At 42.3% G+C, this 21,564-nt stretch overlaps 3 protein-coding genes across 4 annotated transcripts; 2 read left to right on the top strand and 1 right to left on the bottom strand.

The window, feature by feature from the left end:
- The first annotated feature begins 458 nt into the window (after positions 1–458).
- On the top strand, positions 459–5,549 carry LOC111670971 (protein transport protein Sec61 subunit alpha-like 1). Its single transcript, XM_023427973.2, has 12 exons — positions 459–615; positions 1,508–1,575; positions 1,677–1,742; positions 1,851–1,929; positions 2,155–2,286; positions 2,474–2,583; positions 2,967–3,120; positions 3,265–3,425; positions 3,630–3,827; positions 4,010–4,201; positions 4,292–4,368; positions 4,483–5,549. Exons 1-12 carry the CDS (start codon positions 609–611, stop codon positions 4,667–4,669), a joined length of 1,431 nt encoding a protein of 476 aa, XP_023283741.1. The 5' UTR covers positions 459–608; the 3' UTR covers positions 4,670–5,549.
- A 975-nt stretch (positions 5,550–6,524) lies between these two features.
- On the top strand, positions 6,525–8,969 carry chchd4a (coiled-coil-helix-coiled-coil-helix domain containing 4a). The gene is made up of 3 exons (XM_023428011.2): positions 6,525–6,686; positions 7,169–7,267; positions 7,748–8,969. Exons 1-3 carry the CDS (start codon positions 6,665–6,667, stop codon positions 8,110–8,112), a joined length of 486 nt encoding a protein of 161 aa, XP_023283779.1. The 5' UTR covers positions 6,525–6,664; the 3' UTR covers positions 8,113–8,969.
- Positions 8,970–9,525: 556 nt separating this feature from the next.
- Positions 9,526–14,714, bottom strand: LOC111670998 (netrin-4). 2 transcript variants are annotated; one of them, XM_023428010.2, is made up of 10 exons: positions 14,493–14,714; positions 12,741–13,231; positions 12,326–12,646; positions 11,892–12,018; positions 11,366–11,554; positions 10,839–11,055; positions 10,588–10,715; positions 10,423–10,491; positions 10,126–10,296; positions 9,526–9,889 (listed from the first exon to the last, which is right to left on the bottom strand). In XM_023428010.2, the coding sequence occupies exons 1-10, from the start codon at positions 14,533–14,535 to the stop codon at positions 9,753–9,755; spliced, it is 1,893 nt and encodes a 630-aa protein (XP_023283778.1). In that variant the 5' UTR covers positions 14,536–14,714; the 3' UTR covers positions 9,526–9,752. The 2 variants fall into 2 exon arrangements, with proteins under 2 accessions (XP_023283778.1, XP_023283777.1); XM_023428009.2 differs by lacking the exon at positions 14,493–14,714 and adding an exon at positions 13,775–14,334.
- Between the last annotated feature and the right edge of the window lie 6,850 nt (positions 14,715–21,564).

The raw sequence follows: 21,564 nt of genomic DNA, 5'->3' as shown, positions 1-21,564 counted from the left end.
TATGTCAGAAGCTTTAATGCAAAACTGTGAGGAACAATAATTCCAAATTTATTTATAATGTAATATTTAATGTATCAATTATCTACAATACCCCAGATAACTATTCAAAATGCCAGCATGATTAGTTAGAAAGCTATGTGCTGATCAAAACACTTGGTAGTCACTTATTTTCATTATATGCATACATCATCGGCTCAGATTCGCAGGTCTCTCAGGGGGAGGGGTCAAATGGAGGAGTGTGTAGTCCGCTGACCAGAGCTACTGATGAGTCCAGGCTGGAGCGCCCTCTGGTGGATGGGAGAGCTCTGGGTTACAGCGATTAAATTATAAATGATTGAAATTAAAAATCGTGCATTTTCTCAAGTTGATGGGACCTATATATCCCCTTGGGTAGAGTGTTTGAAGAGACAGGGCTGTGCGCGGCCCGCATCGTGCAGTGTGGCATGTGTACGTGTGTATCAGAGAAGTGACGTGTGTTATCGCCTTGTCTGGTGACGTGTCTCTGCTGCTCTCTCTTTCCTGACGGAGCGGCTGGATGGAGCCACACTGACCCCACTGAGCACTCACACCTGAACCAGAAACACACCGGGAGTCGGCCTAAGGACACCATGGGGAGTACGTGACATTCTTCTAATATACACACGTGTCGACAGTGATCTAAAATACTCGCTGTCTCTTTTTATGTCGAATAGTAATGGATATAAAGCGCTCGAGGGGAAGCTAATTTGCTAACCTTGGGCAGGTTAGGTGGCAAGTTGAGCTAGCTTATAACGGGAGCTAATTTGAAGTTTGTATTGTAATCACACTTTGTCTCGCTGTGTTTAAGTTACATGAGCGATGTTTGTTTCACAGATGCGATTCCAGACGTCTCATGTATATTCTTTACATTAGCTTCCTGTTTTTCAGTGATTGCTCACTCGTTTAGTGATTGAGCGCTAGTTAGCAACACGCTAACGTTAGTTAGCTGTATGATCTGTTCATGTAGGATAACTTAATGTAAAGAGAACTTAAAACTGATTTCTTCCCACTTATTGTATCAGTACGTTGATACATTTGCGATGGCAATTTGACGGTCGAGTACCAGAAAAAAAAATAGTGGCATATGATTAATCACTTCTGTCAAAGTCGGTTTCAGTGATTGACACAGCTGATCAAGCTGAGCCCAAACATTCAGCAGCGCAGCCGCAAACAGTATAAACATGACTACACACTGGATACTAGTTCATCTCAACCTTGCCAGTTTGTGTTTGTATAGCCCGTTATTGTTGGAAAATACAGTGCTTATTGCTGCATTGGCCAGGTGACCAGACTGCCATGTTCAGTTTTGCTGGCAGCTGTTTAGCTGCTGGTTAGTGATGACGTAGCGTCTAAGCTAACCTGGTTATAAGTGGATGAAAATCTTAGAATATCTCAAATGTTGATGATTCTGCAAGGACAGGTGCAGACATAGCTGCAAATGCAAAGTTACTATTGTTTTTTTTAATAATCTGCCAATTTCTTTCTGCAGTTAAATTTTTGGAGGTCATCAAGCCATTCTGTGCAGTCCTGCCAGAAATTCAGAAACCAGAAAGAAAGGTATCATGTTATCATATATTAAAATTGATTATATACTGTTTATGCACTCTGCAAGTATGAATGGATATGATTGACACCTGCTCCTTTCTTAATCCTTACAGATTCAGTTTAGAGAAAAAGTACTATGGACTGCCATCACACTATTCATCTTTCTGGTGTGCTGCCAGGTTGGTATCTGACGACAAACCTTGATGACTACCAACCTACTGGTTATGTTATTGGTGACAGTAGTTTGCAGTAGTTTTTTAAAAATTTCTTTTTTGTTGTTAATTCAGATTCCACTCTTTGGCATCATGTCGTCAGACTCAGCAGATCCCTTCTACTGGATGAGAGTAATCCTGGCTTCCAACAGAGGTGCTTGAATTGTATATGTTAAATGTGCTGTCAGTGTTGAAACACAAATTCAGCAAGAAGAAATAATTGAGTTCCAGTATTGTTATCAGAAGTGACATCATCTCTTTATCACATTAGTCAAAGGTCAATAGTTGTAAGGCCCTCTTGCATTGTTTTTGGTACTGCAGCTGTTGTTGTAGTAACTGAGCCTGATTGACTCTAACTGCTGTCCACTTTGTCATCCAGGTACTCTGATGGAGCTGGGTATCTCACCCATTGTCACCTCAGGCCTCATCATGCAGCTGCTGGCTGGTGCCAAGATCATCGAGGTTGGAGACACTCCTAAGGACAGAGCCCTCTTCAATGGAGCTCAGAAATGTAGGTTTTTATTACTCACTCAGCTGCTTTTTTTCTAGATCTTGTCACGTACCTTTGAAGCCCTGAAGATATCTTACACTTTGAAGCTTGCTCAATCATAGCACAGTTCATTTGGAACATCAGTTTTGCAGCAGCTCTGCCTGTTATGTTTCCAGTTGCAAATATTTTTTTTCCTGTCTTTTCGCAGTGTTTGGAATGATCATCACCATTGGACAGGCCATTGTATATGTAATGACTGGCATGTATGGAGACCCTTCAGAGATGGGTGCTGGGATATGCTTGCTCATCATCATCCAGGTCAATAAAAAATAACAAGCAACAGAAAAACATAAATTAATTAATTTCTCTATTGATCAATTCATTCTTTCTACCTGCAAAAATACTTTTGTCAAGCAAAATGTTTTAATTATATTATTTTAAATCCATGCAGTGTCATTTTTGTTTGTTAGTTTTTGTGTACATTTCTGCAGCAAGCAGACACATTGATACTAAGTGAAAACTGTTTATGAATAAATTGATTCTTTTACATTATTTCATAAATTTAAAGTAGATTGTCCACTGTAATTTTTCATGGGGAAGACAGGCCTTTCCGACCCCATCTAGATTATTGATTTGTTGTACACTATAGCTACATATCTACCTGTCCTGTCTCAGTACAAACATTGTGCTTGTTTCTTTAGCTCTTTGTTGCAGGTCTGATTGTCTTGCTGCTGGATGAGCTCCTCCAGAAGGGCTATGGTCTGGGCTCAGGTATCTCCCTCTTCATTGCAACTAACATCTGTGAGACGATTGTCTGGAAGGCTTTCAGCCCCACCACCGTCAACACTGGCAGAGGTAACAGCACTGGGAGCAAATGCTTTTTCTTTTTTGTTTTCTTTTTTTGTTTGTTTTTTTTTAAAGCTGAGTGGTCAGGCATGAGATCAATATCTTAATGTGTGTTATATTAAACAACCCAGTGATTCTTCTGGTTTTATCCAGGTACTGAGTTTGAGGGAGCCATCATTGCTCTCTTCCATCTCCTGGCTACCCGCACTGACAAGGTGCGTGCCCTGAGAGAAGCCTTCTACAGACAAAACCTGCCCAACCTCATGAACCTCATCGCCACCGTCTTTGTGTTTGCAGTGGTCATATACTTCCAGGTGAGCCGGCAACACCAACTAAATATAGTCCAGAGTTCTATCCGCTTTTATTGCATTAAAGGAATTTCATATTCGGAGTACTGGGAATGCAAATACCTGCTCGGTTAGGAAATGTAGAAAGACAGACATTATGAGTAATATTTTGCTGTCTTTGAGTGCTTTGCAGATGCTCTGTTGTTAAACACATTTGCACTTCCTCACCAGGGCTTCAGAGTGGATCTGCCCATCAAATCAGCACGTTATCGTGGCCAATACAACACTTACCCCATCAAACTGTTCTACACCTCCAACATCCCCATCATCCTGCAGTCTGCCCTGGTCTCCAATCTCTACGTAATTTCACAGATGTTGTCGACACGTTTCAGCGGAAACTTCCTGGTCAACCTTCTGGGAACCTGGTCTGTAAGTATATAATGGGTGCTCTCTCTCCAGTACATCCAGTCCAAGTCCTTACAACATGTTTAAAGACCAAGAGATTGTATTAAGGAGTCTTAGTATTATTTGTGTAAAGTTGATGTAATCTTGTCTAGTCAAATAACTCATGGATATAAACTATCTCACTTACAAAATCTTTTTTAATTTAGGACACTTCGAGTGGAGGACCAGCTCGGGCCTACCCAGTGGGCGGTCTGTGCTACTACCTTTCGCCTCCAGAGTCATTTGGTTCTGTTTTAGATGACCCAGTTCACGCTGTCATTTATATTGTCTTCATGCTTGGCTCCTGTGCCTTCTTCTCCAAGACCTGGATTGAGGTGTCTGGATCCTCTGCCAAAGATGTGAGTGTGTGTGTATGTGGAAAACTTGGCTTTGTCAAAAACTGTCAGTTTGTATTAAACTGTCCACTAATATCATTTTGTGTGTTTCAGGTTGCAAAGCAGCTGAAGGAGCAGCAGATGGTGATGAGAGGGCACAGAGAGACCTCTATGGTGCATGAGCTTAACAGGTACAAAAACAACCTAAGAAAATAGCATCCCAGGTTTCTTTGTTTGCTACTTGCTGCATATAGAAAGTAGTCTTCCAGAATATTTGTGTGTTTATAATATATTTTTATCTGCAGGTACATCCCCACAGCTGCTGCCTTTGGTGGTCTGTGTATAGGAGGGCTGTCTGTCATGGCTGACTTCTTGGGTGCCATTGGCTCGGGCACAGGGATCCTCTTGGCTGTGACCATCATCTACCAGTACTTTGAGATCTTTGTGAAGGAGCAGAGTGAAGTGGGCAGCATGGGAGCACTGCTCTTCTAGAAAATACCAACCTTCTGACGCAAACCAGACACAGTTCATCCACCCCCTCCCATCATTTTTTTTATTTGCATTTTTGCAGTTCGCACAATCAGTACATTTTCCAGCTGGGATAGGTAATTTTTCTCTGCCACCTTTGTTCCCCACCATATTTCTCTAGCATGTCAATGCTGAGAAAACTGTTTGGGTTACTGCCAGGGTTGAGCATAGTATCAGTCCTTTTTATTCCAAGAGCTACTACCCACCTCTCTGCAGGCTGCCTAAATCCCCACTGACTGTCTCTTCAGCTGAAAAATGCCTATAAACACACAAGTGTGAGGTGTTGTCTCTGACTTACCTCAGGCATTGTTCATTGCAGCATGTACAAGGAACACTAGACACTTCAGACAGTGACAACATGTAAGTGCTTATTTCAAGCTGAAGGCACTGTGCCTGGACTTTGCAGGGGGAGTTGAAAGAAAGCCATGTCATGTTCATCACATAACAGTCATGCTTGAGGTTTCTAGGGCACTATAGTAGGATGTGAAAAGTATAAATAAAGTATGCTTACACTCCTAATAAGGTTTCTGGTAAACTCTGACAAACTGTTGGTGGTTTTCATTTATCTTTATTTTGATATTTTAAATGATGGACTATGTCTATATTCACTCTGGTCTTATGTAGGGCACAGTGTTTGTCCTCTGTCTCTGATTCCTCAGAGGAAAGTGTTTGTGTGTGTCGTTGTGCTCTTTTATTCCCAGACTGAATCGCTGCACAATACTGCCGAGGTGGTCGGGATGAGGGTGGGTTTGATAGGGATGAAAAAGGGGTTTCATTTTGGTTTTTACTTTATGTAACAGACATAATTGTGTTATTAAAAAAAACAGGATCTTTTTTTTCCAAATCATGTGGAAATTGTGTTTTGATTCCTATTGTCTCGTTGTTGTCCTGTGTCATGGCATGTACTGAAAAGACTACAGGATACTAATTGTGGGTAAGATAATGAAGAATATTGCATAGTGGCATAGCAACAAAATGGTTTAGTGAAGTAAGACTACAAAATCAACTTGCAGAAACAAGCTTTGACATAGTTTGTCACATCAGTATCATGATTTTGAGCCTTATTCTGTTTTTGATTATATTTGGGATATAGTGTTTACATGACTAATTTGACAATGGAAACGATGATAAATAAGATGTCTTCAAGACGAATCAGTCCAAGTCCACTTACATATGACTTATTACTTTTAGACATTCTATGAGCTGGAGACAATCCCCAAACATAACAAGTTATGAGGAACTGCATTGATGGATATTTTATTGGGTGAGCATTCACAATACTTTTTGTAAAAAGATTTTTTTCTCAATTTACATTTTAGTTTTCATCCAAATTTACTTTTCATCTACCAGCTCTTCACATGATCTGAATCTGAAGCCTTGTAAATTTTAGACTCAGTGATTATCTCCTGTAGTTTGTCATGCACACAGATATGGCTGCAATGATTCACATCTAGAGGGATATAACAGACAAGAAACAGCTTGTTCTGTGCAAGTTTTGGTAGAGTGTGTAATGTGGTTAGGTTTAGCCTTAAGGCTCCAGAATGTCATATGAATTTAATAGAAATTGAAAAAATGAGAAAACTTAGTAAAACTAAGTTAAGATGGGAAAATATTGTTAAATGTATGTAAGTTCAGTTTATTTAAATATAGTTTAAGAAGGTATTAACTAACTCAGTATCTTTATAGATGTGTAAGCGGTTGTAGTCATTTCACTGTTTAATTAATTAGACTGTTTATTTTAATTATTAAATGTAAAATTGTTTATTATTTATTATTTTAAAAAGGACGTGTGACGTCATGATCGTGCGCCCACATGTGGACAGGTCACAGGGGTAACGGGGCTGCTGGACGCCGGGTAGCTTGTCAAATGAAATCCTCGCAGTTGTGGACCAATTTCTTCCCCACTGGTGATCTTTTAGCACAGAGGACGAGACTCGACGGACAGAAACACCCGCAAACATGTCGTACTGCAAGCAAGAAGGTAATGTCGGTGCTCTTTCATTCATTTTCGGTCTGTGTCTGAGCAATGTCACCGAGTTAGCCACCATGCTAGGCTAACAGCGGTAACTCACGATAGGTTAGCTAACCGCTTAGCTGCGAGGGAAGCTAAGCCTCCAGCATTAAGGCTCTGAGTTAATATTGTTTTTTGGTATTGTAGTACTTTTACATAATAATCACTGCAGTAACGTGTCACGTAAGCTAAGTGACAGTTGGGGAGAGTTGTCAAACGGTTAGCTCTAATCCTGGTGGCTCTGTTATAAGGCTGTCAGACGGTGGGGCAGGTTAACTCAAGCCAAACCTACCAAACGGGGTCACTGTCAACCAAACAGTACACCAATACTATGTGTTTGTTGTATCAATGGAAAAACATAATTCTGTACTTCAAAATTATGACACCGTATTGTCCACGACCAGGTCTTCTGACTCAAGAATTTATTGTAATTCCTGTATTTCTTATTTAAGGTAAAGATCGCATCATCTTTGTGACCAAGGAAGACCACGAGACGCCCAGCAATGCTGAGCTGATTGCAGATGACCCCAACGACCCATATGAGGAACAAGGTTAGTCATTTAGTTATTTTAGAAAAGCTGAACTAGACTTCCAAAGGTTCCTTGAAGACAGAGTCTGGTTACCTGTCAGTGTATGCCATCAAAAGACCAAAACCAACTATGGATCAATCCTGCTCACAAATATTGTCTGTGTAGCCCTTTGTGCCAAAGAAGTCCACTGTTGTTAAAAGCACATCAGTGAACCACACTGATGACATGTCCCTTTATTACCGTGAAAACACACACTGTAGTTAATTTGACTCAATCCCTTATGGAAATACTTGGGCACCGAAGCTGCAGCTGAAACTAGTCCCCAACAATTACACTATTCAATCCTGGCTGGGGGGATGAGATCCACAGACAGGGCAGGGAAGTCTAGAAAGTGCATGGGGATTGTTGACATTATCAGAATATACTAAATCACCAGACTTTTCCTGTCACTCATGAAGGAATTCTGCTGACTTCTTGTTGTGTGGTTTACTGTTTCTTCAGGCTTGATCTTGCCTAATGGAGACATCAACTGGAACTGCCCGTGCTTGGGCGGCATGGCCAGCGGACCTTGTGGCTCTCAGTTCAAAGACGCCTTTTCCTGCTTTCACTACAGTAAGGAAGAGGTGAAGGGCTCAGAGTGCATCGACTACTTCCGTAACATGCAGGAGTGCATGCAGAAGTACCCTGAGCTCTATCCTCAGGAGGAGGATAAAGAAAGCTCCAGCCAAGCAGAGTCTGACCCTGGTTCTGCCTCTGTTGCCTCAACTGAGGGCTCTGCCTTATCCCCTGAAACTGACGCTGCCCCGTCCACTTCAAATCTCTCATCTGACAGTGTGTCACCAACAGACAGTCAGGCTGCCAGCTAAGGTCAATCACTCATCATCCATAGGCTCTTGTTCTCTGTGTGCAAGCACTGCCCAGTATAAATGACTCGCCATGAGGAGCTCTGATTGGTCGCTTCTCCTGTTTAAGCCTACAGAAAGGACTTAGACTGACACAGCTCTGACACTCACGGGCAATAATTACAAAGGCCAGCAGAGGAGGACTTTGTGACTTTGTTAATGCAGAAAAACGTAGCGTATGTACAAAAGTATAGGCTGTTTTATTTGCTGAGCACTCAAAAATCATTGGATGATATGATTTAATGACAGGGACATTAGCTCAAAAACTCACTTTATATGCAATAGGTTAATTAATTTGCTGCGTGTTCTCATGTCAATCAGAAGAGTTCATTATGTTTGTTGTCCTGTTAATGACGATTGATCAGGATTATTACTTAGCACTGATTTATCACTAATCGTTCAGTATGACAGAAATCTGAGCAGTTTACAGTTTAACAGTTGAATCCATTTGCTTTCCATCACTTGAGAGACCAAAACACATGTAATCTGTAAGAAAACAAGGCTTCTGTTACTGCTTCTTTGCAGTGGACATCACGTTGATATTAACACAGATGTTTTAAACTGTTTGTAGACATCTTGTAGAAACTTCAGGGTCTCCATCTACGTCTGTTGTCTAATGAATGATGGTTGACACTGTATCTGGCTGAGACCAAAGTGGTTTGTCACGTTTAACTGTTGCTGCATAAATGTTTTTGTTGTCTCAACACTGTCTAGAGTCTCCAGTTTGGATGCTGTGGTCACCATTCAGTGTCATTCATGTCATTCAGGCCTTAAAGGACTTGATGGTATTTATCAAAAATTAAAATGATCGTCGAACAATCTCAACTTCTACTTTCCTTTTGTCCTTCCATTGACAAAGCACAACTACCTCTCATCTCAGTGATATGTCTTTTCGCATGTGTTTAGTTTCATGAGTTTTGTTTGAGCTAATATTGATTAGGAGATTTGCAAGTGTTTGTGTATAACAATCAGTGATTCTGCATAATACAACCTTCAACCACACAGTTTTACAGCCTTCACTTATCTTATTATATTGCTTGTATGTTAAGTTATAGTTTCATAGCATTTTTTCAAATCCCCTTAGCTTTCAGAATTAATTATATTTACCATTTATAACAAAAGTGAAAAATAATTTTTAAGAAACACAATTTGACAAAAACAGTTTTACTTGTTACATATTTCCTGTATAGCTAAATGACTATTTCTGTACATTGCTCTTGGGTGGTAAAAAAAAAAAAAAAAAGATGATTGAATAACAAATTTGTTAGACTCAGTCTGACAAACTTTACAACTGGCTATTTGCTGTACGTATGGTGAAAAAACAATGTTGTATCCAGGCAAGGCCTTTAATTATAGGTACATTACACTTGCAGACAGTTGAATTTGACCTCGAAACATTTATTTCAGTCTTTTATTTTGTGTTACACACCCACGCATGGTGAGTACCTCTCTTCTAGAATGACCACAAGTTTGCCTCTTGGATAATTTGCCTTTGATGACGTGTTGTCGAGCCATTTTCAGTCCCTTCTCTGAAGTGTCCACTGACTCGTGACTGTCCTTTTGAAATTCTCTCAAGTGTGTCCCACAGTTTTGGATCATATCGCTCATGGACATGTGTTCGTCAGGCCCTCTGATATAAGCAAACCCAGTCGAGGTGTCCAGGGCACCACTACACTTTGCATGGTGACCAGCAAACGGCCTGTTCCAGCCTCCTCCGGGCCTGCAAGCAGGTACTCCATTCCTAGTTTGAAAAAGTAAGATATTGTACATTGATGTGGCCAAGTGCAATATTCAAAATTGCACTCCTTGCAATATCTGCCAAAATAGTTTTTTGCATATCGTTAAGTCCTACAGTATATCATGTTTAGCCTCCTGATTATGTCTGCTTCTCTTGGTGCATTTACAGAACAGTTATTCTGGGTTTCATACACTATACCACCATTTCTTTTTCTTTGTCAGGTTTGGAATAGGTCCTACCTGGGTTTAGTATAGGACAGGTGCAGCCACGGCTGGTCCAGGACAGAGGATAGATGCTGATTGTCCCCTGGTACAGCGTCACCTGGCCTGATCGAAGGACTTTGCGAACTTTGACCTGAACTTCTGCGTGGCTACCTTTGTCATGAGCAGACAGCACACTGGCCTTGATCACTGTCATGGGCCACACAGGTGGATCAGTCGGGAGTTAGCAAACATTGAGACGCCATTTTAAAACATTGACCAATGAATAGCTCAATGTTTAGTTTGTAAAGGAGAAATGCACATTTTATTTCTCACCATAGTCATGTTTAGTCTTACAGAGGTCAGACACACTTCTCAGCTTCTTCTCCTTACAGCTGCACTTTCCTGTGTGCAATACCACAATTTTAATCCTTACAACGCAGATGAACATCATAATGATCAACACAGCATCATTTCAAAGTCAGCTGACACAACACTCACCTGTATAATGCAGAGCAGAGACTGCGAGCTCCTTTGACCACTGTACCTCTTCTTCAATTGGGAACATATGATCCAGATCAGGGATTTTTCCACCAACAGCCACATTGAACACCTGATTATTTGTGTAGCTGCAGAAGTAGTATAGAGCATTTGACATTAAGGTTCCTTATTAGCCATTCTTGTTGTACTGGCACATTCAGCTCCCTTAGTGTTTGGTGAAAAATATGGCCAAAGGTTAAGCATCCAGCTACCTGTCCAGACACTGCCCAGTGGTTGGATTACAGCTGACAGGGCAGACACAGGGTTCACAGCCCTCATCTCCAAAGCCCCAGTAGCCGGGCAGGCAGTGGCTGCAGCTTGTGCCCCCTACACCTGATTTACAGTGGCACTGCCCACTCCTAGGGTGGCACCAGGGTCCCTCCTCTCCAGGATGAGGAGGCAAAGAGCCCTGTGGATCACACCGGCAGCCTGACAGACACAGACACAGACACAGATACAGATACAGGTCTGTGTGCTGCTGAAAGATTTAGTTTTGCACTATAAACTACAGATATATGCCAGCAGATGGAGCTATAAGACATTGATGGTATTGATTCTCTCTATTTCATTCACAAACTTCTCTTCCTTTGAGATTAAGAAAACGTTGGACAGATATCACAGGTTTAGCTGGCAACACCTAGTGGCCAGTCATGAGACCTCTTTTCTTCTGTTTTTCAGACAGGTTCAAATCACATTCGCCATAGAATCAGTAAGTGACCCTTTGTTCTCTGTTTCTTACGTGTGCAGGCGTGGGGGGAGTTGAGGGGCAGGGATGGGTGGCGGTGGTAGCCATGGCGACAACGCTGGCACCGACGCCCGACAGCGTTGTGTCGGCAGTCATCACAAACACCCCCGCTGGTGCCACCAGATGACAGCCATGCCCGCTGAGAGAAGTGACAGCTGTCTGCGTGACCGTGGCACTCGCACTCTGGGGTCACAGAGGAGTATGATGTCATGGCAGTTAGAGAGAGGAGAGAGAGACGAAGTGAGGACATCAGGATGAAGAGGAAAGAGAAAGTGAACGGGGAACATGGACGAGAGACAAATCATAAGTCTGTGTTAGATTTTTGTCTAGTCGGGCAATGAAAGCATTGCTCATCTAAAAACGCAAACACATCTTGTGTTTGAAGCGCTGTTATATGGAACCTTAATAAGACCTATTGTAAGTATTTAATTCATTCATTTCTTCTCTAGCTTTTCTCTATCAGCAAACTGACTGTACTCAGTGATCTAATAGTTATACAATCCTGTTGGTGGTCACTTACTCTGGCATGGGTTCGGCTCGCCGCTGCTACCGTTGGCAGGCCTCCAGGGACGATCATTGTAGAGTGGGGCACACTTCTCACAGTGATCTCCTGCTGTGTGATGAGTACACAGACACCTACCAAACACCTGTAAGACACATCTGGGGCTGCTCAGTTACAAACGTTACAGACATCTGCTCTCTGGAGACAGCTATAAGACAGATCCAGGCAGGTGGTGTAAAGAGTAAATCAAGCTATTCAAAGCCCTTTAAACTGGTAGTTTTCCCATCATTGAGTACATTTAACATCTGATCCTAACATCTGGACACCTGTGCGCTATAAATCTGTAACAGAGCACAGGCCAATCCAAAAACTGACAGACATATTTTCTCTCAAGGTCTATGTATCTTCTTTTACTTTGAAATGCACCTACATGCACGGAAAAAGCTACTCACCATGTTACTGTCCTGTCTGGTGTCTTGGCTGCTGTTGTATGGAACACAGTGCTCAGCATGTCCGTGGCACAGGCAGGTTCCTCTGGCCAGTAAAGTATAAATAGCATAATGTGCTGAGGCTGAGTTTTCTGTAGTGGGTGTGGAGGTTAGAGCTGAGGCTGTGAGGCTTGTCCGTCCTGTGGGGGGGTTCAGAGGTGCAGAACAGGTCTGAGCTTTTAGCAGTCTGATGCGGAGGTTACTGAGGGTAAGGCGGGCCAGGGCCTCTGGACTGTAAGGATCCAGTGTTTTAACACTGCTTGGGTCTAGTGTCCGTAATATTACCTGGGAAGAGAAACACACCACTAATCAGCACAGAATCAAACATTGCGGATCTGCTAAAAGATAAAACATTACATCTTCATGCATATTCTCGTACCTCGCCACCTCTGCAGGGTGTAGCACTAGTGTAACGAGATGTGCACAAAGACCCTGGCTGACTAAAATCATCAGACAAACCAAACTCTGCACTGCAATTGTTTGCAAAGAGCTTAAGAGTCTCCCAGGTCTTCCCAAAGTCAGCTGAACGTTCAATGGCCATGGCAGCAGGCCGGGGCGACCTGAACACCAAAACCACATGGGACAGACAGAACTGTGTTTCCAAATCCAACCGGATTTCATCCTGCTCCTCCTGCATGGTGGTGCCAGCACCTGATGCCCACCAGGTCTCCGGATGCAAGAAAGGGTCGTCGGTCATTTGAGCAGGTGGGTGAATGTCCTCAGGGTAGAGGTGATGGGTCACGGGAGGATGGCGGCAAGGGCAGTGGTTGAGGGAACTGTTCCCACAGCAGCTTGAGAGGGTGGTGAGGGTCCTGCCGCTGGCCAGGTTGCCTATGGGTGGACTACAGGCATGGTCCACACATCTGGAAACTGACACAGGGTGATGGAGAGAAAAAAAGTGGAACGTAGTTAGGGACTTGTGGATCACTGTTTTCATATCTGGTGACTGAAAAGTCTTCATGAAAGAACAAGCATTCAAGTCACCAAAGTCTTCATTGTGTTTTCCATGAATATTTAATTAACCCGATCATTGTGCTGCTGCTGCTGCTGCTCTGATGTGACACAGAATCCTGCACTTTCCCCACTGGATACCATTAAGAGGTTAGGTTACATGTGATGCCAAGACGCGAGGCAGCCACACTATCAAATTTATCTGCAACAGGTTTGACGCTTTTTCTTTAGACAGCAGGAAGCAACAGATTCACTGTCACCTGCAAATGAGGAACCATGCAAGACACCATTAGGTCATCAATCTCATGGATATTTGACGCAGTTAAGTGACCACAACTGTCTGCTCAATCAGTAGCATGGCCAAAGCACAAAGGGAAAAACGAGAAGGCGAATTCAGTGACAATGACACAACTGATTCAGAGAAACAGAATCAACAGTAACTGCGACGTTGATGCTCCTCACCTGCTCCGCTCCGCGTCACAACCACAAACAGCCAACAGAGCGCCACCAGCATCTGATGCCGACATTTCCCGAGCATACTAGACACTCTCATCCTCGTTTCTTCTGTGTTTACAGCATACACGGTGCGATAAACGCCTTGCAGGAGAGATGAGTCCCAACATTATCTGTAGCCTGTCTAGAGAACATGTGCATTTCTTTGCCAATTACGCAATGCGCAAAGCTTCCAGATGATTTCAAGAGCCTTTATTCGATGTCCTCGCAGAAATAATGTTTAAAAAATTTTTTTTTTTTAAATCCTAAAGAAGTTCAAAACATCCTCCAGGACAGCTAGGACATCTCTCTGACAGAGGTGGATTGTGCAATCAAAATATAGATCACTGGAGAGTCCAAGAATTAATACTCCACGTTTGACATAATAACCAAATGTTGCTTGTTTCCATTCGATAGTTTGTCCTCGTCTATTTTGCACAATGAAAAGTCGGCCCTTTTCTATGATCATTCATTCATACAAATACTTCCTTTAATTCACAGCCAACCCGTGAGCTCCGTGCCCCAGCCAGGTCTAGTGCTGTACGCGTTTACGCACAGGAGGCGAGTGCGCGCTCTATTTATCCATGGTTCTCCCCACCCCCTCCCACACACACACACACACACACACACACACACACACACACAGTGTGAGGACGTGGTACTGCAACAACACAAAAACCCAAAGTACCCTGGACTGAGAAGATGTATGTTTTCTTCAGTCTGGCAAACATCCATCCATGAGGACTCCGTCAAAGATCCTGCGCAGAGGAGGACAGACTTGCAACTTTCAGGGGCTCGTCAACGCAGTTAATGTGAACCAGCCGCACAGCGCATACCAGCTACACAAGGTCCCTCCACTAACCAGGGCCTCGTAGCAGGTCGAGGAAATTAGTTTATCTGCCTCTGCTCTCCTGTTTTTCTGCTGCAGTAATTCCAAGTTACAGGTCTCTTTGAAGTCTAGCAGGAAGAAACCTGAGTAGGGAGACAAAAATAGTCCTCAGTGCAGTTATTTGCAGCTTGATGGCGCATTGTGGCACCAAAAGAATCTGACAGCCTGGAGTTTCATGCAAATGAGCCGGACAAGAAAAGGGCCTTTCTCCCATCTGTCTGCCTGACTGGATAAATTACTCTGCCAGTCTTCATTATAATAAACACATGGTCTGATACATGACAGTCCTTCTTTTATAAATATTTTAACTGCACACATCAGGAAAAGTACAAGCCTTTGCTGAGATTGATGTGTTTTCCCTTCCTGGCACAAACACACACACACACACACACACACACACACACACACACACACACACACACACACACACACTGAGTTTATGAATAAACACCATGTCTCTTCAGTTTTATGGCTCAACTTCAATTACAGGGGCTCAGAAAATTGGAATAGATGCACAGAATTGGATTGGTTTCCATAAATGTCTTTAATGCCTTACAAATTGTTTACAGACCTGCCTGCTCTGCTTGCTTTTCCCCAGAGTGGAGAACAAAAACAGAATTACTAAGGAAAGGCATATGGGCCAGTGATGATGATAATCTGTGTTGTGTTTGTACTGACAGAAAATATAATATGATGTCATTTTAGGAGCAGCCAGCAGCGGATTACTCACATCATTTTGTCCCAGATATCAGTCCTTATTAATGTGAAATTTGTCCATCTGTAATGGTTTTGAAAGGATCTTGCTGTTAAAGTTTTTTATGCCTTCTCCACCTCATATATCACTCCATCTTTATCTGTTGTACATTTGTCTTTGTTCACCCCTCCCCGGTCGTTGCTTTCATCTCTCTGTCCTCCTGCTTTCCACTCTAACACCAGCTATAGTGTCTGGCAGGCCTCCACACAATAAAACCCCAGAGGCTCTCCTTCATCTTCACGCATCTCAGTTTCTCCTTTCGTCTCACTCCAGTGGTGCCGTATATGTTAAGAACAGTTTCATGGAAGATTAGGGTAATGCCATTTATGAGGGATTTGCCGTTATCTGGTAATGTTAGTGGCATACGGAGAGCTTCTGGCTGATTTAGACTCGGTTCTGGCTCACCAGGACACATGGAAATGAGATCCACATCTTCTCACAGGTTCCTGTGTGCATTTGTGAGTTTGAGAAGGAAGGGTAATGGATAAAACATAGAGTCACACTGTAGGTGTGGCCCAGCTGCGGTTTTGCCTTCATTGACAAAATCAGGCTGGGTCAGGGGGAAGTTCATACTGTATGTGACTGATTTTTTAGTAACAAAGACTGCAAAATTGTAAGTTTCAGTAAATGTAAGCCACTGAGGATTTGAGGTCCAGGTTTGCAGACCAGAGCCATAAAACATTTTTACGAGCAGCCAGTTCAAGTGCAAGTTAACTGTGTTTGGTTTCTCATTTTAGCTTCAATAAGCAAAACACATTGGATTCTTAATTGACTAAATTGTAATTAAGGGTAATTTTCTGTGACACTGGAATGCAGAGCTGCCCACAGCCAATAAAGTGCTTGTTTATCAAGGAAGACAAACAACAGAATCGCACACCGCAACACGTTTCATTCAAAATGCTTAAGGAAAAATGCCCCCCCCCAAGTTTCAGCAAATCCATTCTGTCGCTGTTCAGGATACATCTTCATCATGCCCCCCAGCTATGAGAGGTCAAATACCAACCAAGAAAGGTCACAGGGATCTCCTACCTGCCCCATGACTGCCTCTCTAATTGCTCCTCTTTCTCTCATTTTCAGGGCTTAATGGGGGCCGGGGGTTAGAGAGTCAGGCTCAGACAAACAGGGACCCCCCCTTCCCACCCTTAATAATCCTCAGTGTTTGTCTAGGCTGCTCATACATGTGTGTGTCAAGCACATGGTGTCACTCTGCACCTCTCCATCTCCTTCTCCCTCCATGTCGTCTCTGTCTTTGTGTTCTACATGTCAGCTCATATGTTCCTCCAGGAATGAAGAGGATTAAGCTGCTTCCTTACATGACTTTACTGCATGTAGGCCCGATTGGCCAGGCCTTGATTTGTTTCTCTAAATACTAATCTTAGGGTATGGTATGTGGATTTGGTACAGTCAATCCTATGCCAGTCTAAATTAAAAGTCTCCATTTCTTTTTGTTAAGAAAACTATAGTGACACACAGTAGGATCTCATATGACGTTATCCACTGGCCGCAAGAGCAACCAGTAAATGCCATGCTTAATAGGGTGTGCTTGAGTTAAGCAGTGAGGTCAGAGTTAATTATCCTGTTGAATTTTTGGAGAAAGACTCATACATGTACCTACAGTGTAAAATACACAGTCCTGATGTCGGATTTATAGTTCCAGGAAATTCTAGCTTAGACAGCTGTTCTATTGAAGATCATACAAGTAAGTCTTCCTAAATACTTTACCTTGAAAACCACCAGTTAACATAGCTTGAGGTTAAAAGGTCAAGGTTACAGGTCAACTGCAAAGGTCTACAGTTCAAGTCCAATAAATAGATAAATAAACAAAAAGAGATGACTGTATTTCTCTAGGATTGTCTGAATTGGTCTGTTACTTTTATTTACTGTAATTTATGAGCTTGACCATTCGCTGCTGATATTTGTTGTCATGATCGTTGTGTCATTCGGGGCTTTTTGATAAGATGAGAGGCAGTTTAAAGTTAGTCTGTTCACATGTGCATGTGCAGATCCATCATGTGTGTGTGTACTTATGTGCTAGCATGATAGGTTTAGATTGCATGGTTCCTCTTTGATGTGAGAGAATGAATGACACTGATTAAGCTGTCAGACCAGAAACTGATAAAGGCCAGATGAGGTAGGATGACAAATCAAGGCCTCTGTGAAGCACTCGGGCCCATTGCCAAACCAATAATGTGTGCATCTGTGAGCTTATGTGTGGATTTGTGGGTGTTTGCTCAGGGAGGAGTTATGGTCATAAACTCTTACATATGTGTATGTGACGGGAAATTATGCAGAACTGTTTCCATTTATTTTTTTATTAATGCTTAACGAGGAGGAATGACGGGAATGTTAAAGAGTGGCTCACTTGAGCAGGCTTCATTTGAGTGGTGATGACTTATTTATAGCTGAAACTCCTGTTCAGTATAGGACAACAAGTTAACCTCCCACCCAGAAACACACTTGCAAACAGACACACTCCCACTAGTGGCTCCCTCAATCTCGTGTCCCTGTCTGACTTATTTATATATGTTTATGATGTTATCATCTAACAAGCTCAAGATTTACTTTTGTGTTCACTGACATGAAGATGTACACATACAAACACAGACACAATTTCCTGATAACTCTTTCTTGGCTTTCCATCGCCCACTCACATAAACAAATTGGAATGCCAGCACACACAATGGTTTTCTACCACAAAAATACACACAGACATGTGTTACAGATTCAACTCAGTGCTTTCTTATTCGTCCAGCTCATATTTGCACACCCACATAGATAAAGCACACTGACTTGGCTTACATAACAATTTCTTTTAACTGTCTCAAAAAACATCAATGGACTCAAAGGAACTAGTAATTTGGCACTTTATTAAAACGACATATCAAATGTAAACAGCAGGACAAAGCTAATGAACATCAAGGGTGCTGTTGGTCAGAGGTCAGCCCAGGGAGGTGAGGATGAGTACTGGGCACTTTTTGAAGAATAACATAAGTCAGATGCAGACAGCCAAAAACATAATGCTTACATTGCAAAAATACACAGTTTTAGTTACTTTTTTAAAACTCTACATTACGGTGGTTCTCCCACTATGTTGAATATCTTTATGACCCGTGGTGTCTGACTTTGGTTCCCCTCCTAAAAGTCATTCTGAGAGATGGAGCAAATGAGAGGAAAAATCCAATGCAGCTGTTTGTCCCGGGCCGCAGGTTGGGGGTTCGAGTGTGTCTCTCATGTCTGGCTACTTTGCTGCTTTGAGGCCCTTCTCAGCTCATTAAACATGCCTTTATTGGCATGCCAAGAGTCCACCTGTGATTCACCCAACCCATGACGGCAACTTCATGCTATGGCCAAACACAAGGGTCACAGTTAAACAACAGTACCTCACATGACCGGGCAAAGTCAGAAATCAAATCTGCATGGAGGCAGCCTCATACATTTATTGCTGGTTTCTGCTTTGCTCTCGTAAAATGCACAGTGACAAAGCACCATGATGTTAACGTGACTTATGCTGCCCTCATGGTGATTCTGTTTCATCTATGAAACCAGTGATGTTCATTGGCCACAGTAGCACTGTCACTCAGATCAGATCACAACAGATCAGATTACCTTTAAAAGAGAAAAAGCACTTTGAAAATGGTGTGTAGTGATGGGTATTATGTTGTTAGTGGTAGGTGTAAAGAACATTTTATAGCTCTGCAGCAAATGATCCCTTCATGTTTTTATTTTTTTAATATTAATATAAGAAAGTCTAACGAAACTGTGCGGGAAACTACAGCATGCTACTACATGCATGTTTCCACTCCTGTGTGCAAATGTGAAAATAAAATTGCACAGTAACGTAAGGGTGTGCCCACATTCGTAGCTGGATTATGGGCTTCTGCAAGAGAAAAGAGGTATGTAGGAATATGTGTGACCGCTAAACCTTCCTCGCTTGCCCAACAATGTGACAGTGAGAAGGGGATAGCACGTGTTTGATCCTATCAGCCAACATCTGGCCCTCAGGAGGAGCTAAAGTTAGCAGCACATGCTGATGTCATTAGTGTAAAATGGGAGTTACATTCACAAAAGCATGACCCTCTCAACATCCCAATACTGTAAAAGTAGTAGAGAAGGAAGAAGAGAAGTAGATAAAGAGGGGAGAGGATGGATAACACATCTGGGTGAATGTAAGTGACTAATATTGATGTTCTTTAATGGTTGATGTTAAGCCAGATCTTTCATATCAGCATTTATCTGCTGCTGGACTGTTTGAACAAGGAGTGAGGCATTGTGGGAGAGACAGACGAGTACAGGGTGGATCAAAGCTGTAACAAAGCTTCCACATCTGTCCAATCAAGTCCCATCACCATGGTGGGCTCCTGGCTCCAGAGATGGTTGCAGTACTGACAACCAAACATTGGTAGGAGACCACCACCTCTTCAGAGACTTGTGGTTCTCGTGTGGTTTTCTTCGAAACCTCTCTGGCCTGGATCTCCTCACTGATTCAGTCAATGGCATTAGGCATGTGTTAGTGATTAATACACTGCTGTGGTCAGGATGATTTCAGGCCACTCTGATATGATAATGTCATTATTAGATGTGGGTTATTTAGACCCTTGGGGAAGTCTTTCATTTGGTTTAGGCTTCCTCATAGGGTGAGGTCATTGTTTTGGGACTGAGCTCAATTGAGGGGAAGCCAATGAAGCGTAAGGCCTCTTATGAAACACTTCAATAGGCCCATCTTGAGTAATGAGCCAGTGCTGCACAAAACTGTAGTGTCAATAGCATCCATATCAAGTCACTCTGTGTATGTGACCTTCGCTCTTTGGCTCCACTGTAAAGCATTTTGTCAAAGGCCTTCTCACAGAGCTGAGTACAGTGATGTACAGTAGGTCACCTCTGACCCCCTTGTTCTCATGATCCCTGCCACAGCCAAGCACAAGAACTCCTGTGCCCTCAGATTTAATTTTTACTAGCCTATACCTCAGCTACTTTCCAATCCCCTCTCAACCTTAATTTATCCCTATCAGCGTGGCAGTATGTCCTTCACAAGTGACACGTGAGGGTTCAGACACATGAGACTATTCATTTGTGCTTGGCTACCCAATCTCAGGCTGCTCTGATGGGTTTCAACTGAAGAGGCCAGGGGCAGGAGCAGGGGCTGCAGTGCATGATGCCTCTGATCTACCATGGGAAACAGACGAGGTTATGATGCCCTTGTGACCCAGGAGTGTGGGGATCGCTTGGGTCAATGGGGTTTTCCCCGTTATGGACACATTTGAGCTGTCCTGAGTGTGAAAGAAAGAGATTTCAAATTCCAGCACAGGAACGTGTGCATTCCAATCAAATTCCATTAGATTATCATTACTGCCATTACCATCACTATCTGCACCAGGAACAGCATGGGATATGAGTGTAACGGTGTTTACCTGTGGAGAACAATGTCATGTGAAATTTCTCTGGTGGTTACCTATACATTTACTCACAGCTTTGAGAATCACTGTCCAAGATGCTCAATATATCTGAGATATGGATTGATATTTAACTTTTTGAGCTACAACTTTGTTTCAGGTCTTCTACAACTGCTTTCATCCAGCAGTTATTCAGATGTGTAAATTAGTGGACAGTAGGATTTAGGGATTGGGAGTATCCTTAATGAGAAACGATTTCACTCATTATGCACTAAAACACCACTGACTGCCTTTATTCTTCCCTTACCAGATGCAAGGAAAGTATTCAGAACTTTATTTCAGCAAAAGTAGCAATATTGAAATTTCAAAACACAAGAAAATCTTAAAATCTTTAGGTATTTAAGTATTAACAGTAAAATGTTGCCTGCTTTTAAGTATCAAAAGTGCTTATTATGCAGGAAAATAGCCCATATAACATATGGCAACCTATTATTGCATTGTATTTGCTTTCATGGTGTAGCTGCTGGAGGAATACTATTAGCTACTTTCATCTATAACGATGCATTTATTTTTTAAACTGATCACATTTTTTGTTTAAAATCTGAATCTACAAACCCAAGAGCTTTCACAACCTTTATGTGACAGAAATATAGTGCAGTAAAACGGTACAATATTTCCCTCTGAAATGTAATACATGTATAAAGTATCATAAAACACACGAAAAACA

Source organism: Seriola lalandi, unplaced genomic scaffold (assembly GCF_002814215.2).
Source record: "Seriola lalandi dorsalis isolate HSWRI2012SDOR001 ecotype SW California unplaced genomic scaffold, Sedor1 jcf7180002054864, whole genome shotgun sequence".
NCBI classification, from domain to species: domain Eukaryota; kingdom Metazoa; phylum Chordata; class Actinopteri; order Carangiformes; family Carangidae; genus Seriola; species Seriola lalandi.
This window is presented reverse-complemented; position numbering and strand designations above follow the sequence as displayed.

What these genes read in the sequence shown, in the direction of transcription:
- LOC111670971 (XM_023427973.2), top strand. An exon ending in TCTTTCTGGTGTGCTGCCAG is followed by an intron (nt 1,743 to 1,850) that starts GTTGGTATCTGA and finishes TTGTTAATTCAG; the next exon opens with ATTCCACTCTTTGGCATCAT. An exon ending in ACCTTCTGGGAACCTGGTCT is followed by an intron (nt 3,828 to 4,009) that starts GTAAGTATATAA and finishes TTTTTAATTTAG; the next exon opens with GACACTTCGAGTGGAGGACC.
- chchd4a (XM_023428011.2), top strand. Translation starts at nt 6,665, where the DNA reads ATGTCGTACTGCAAGCAAGAAG. An exon ending in GTCGTACTGCAAGCAAGAAG is followed by an intron (nt 6,687 to 7,168) that starts GTAATGTCGGTG and finishes TTCTTATTTAAG; the next exon opens with GTAAAGATCGCATCATCTTT. An exon ending in CGACCCATATGAGGAACAAG is followed by an intron (nt 7,268 to 7,747) that starts GTTAGTCATTTA and finishes CTGTTTCTTCAG; the next exon opens with GCTTGATCTTGCCTAATGGA.
- LOC111670998 (XM_023428009.2), bottom strand. Translation starts at nt 13,865, where the DNA reads ATGAGAGTGTCTAGTATGCTCGGGAAATGTCGGCATCAGATGCTGGTG. An exon ending in TGTGACGCGGAGCGGAGCAG is followed by an intron (nt 13,232 to 13,774) that starts GTGAGGAGCATC and finishes ACCCTGTGTCAG; the next exon opens with TTTCCAGATGTGTGGACCAT. An exon ending in ACTGGGCAGTGTCTGGACAG is followed by an intron (nt 10,716 to 10,838) that starts GTAGCTGGATGC and finishes CTACTTCTGCAG; the next exon opens with CTACACAAATAATCAGGTGT.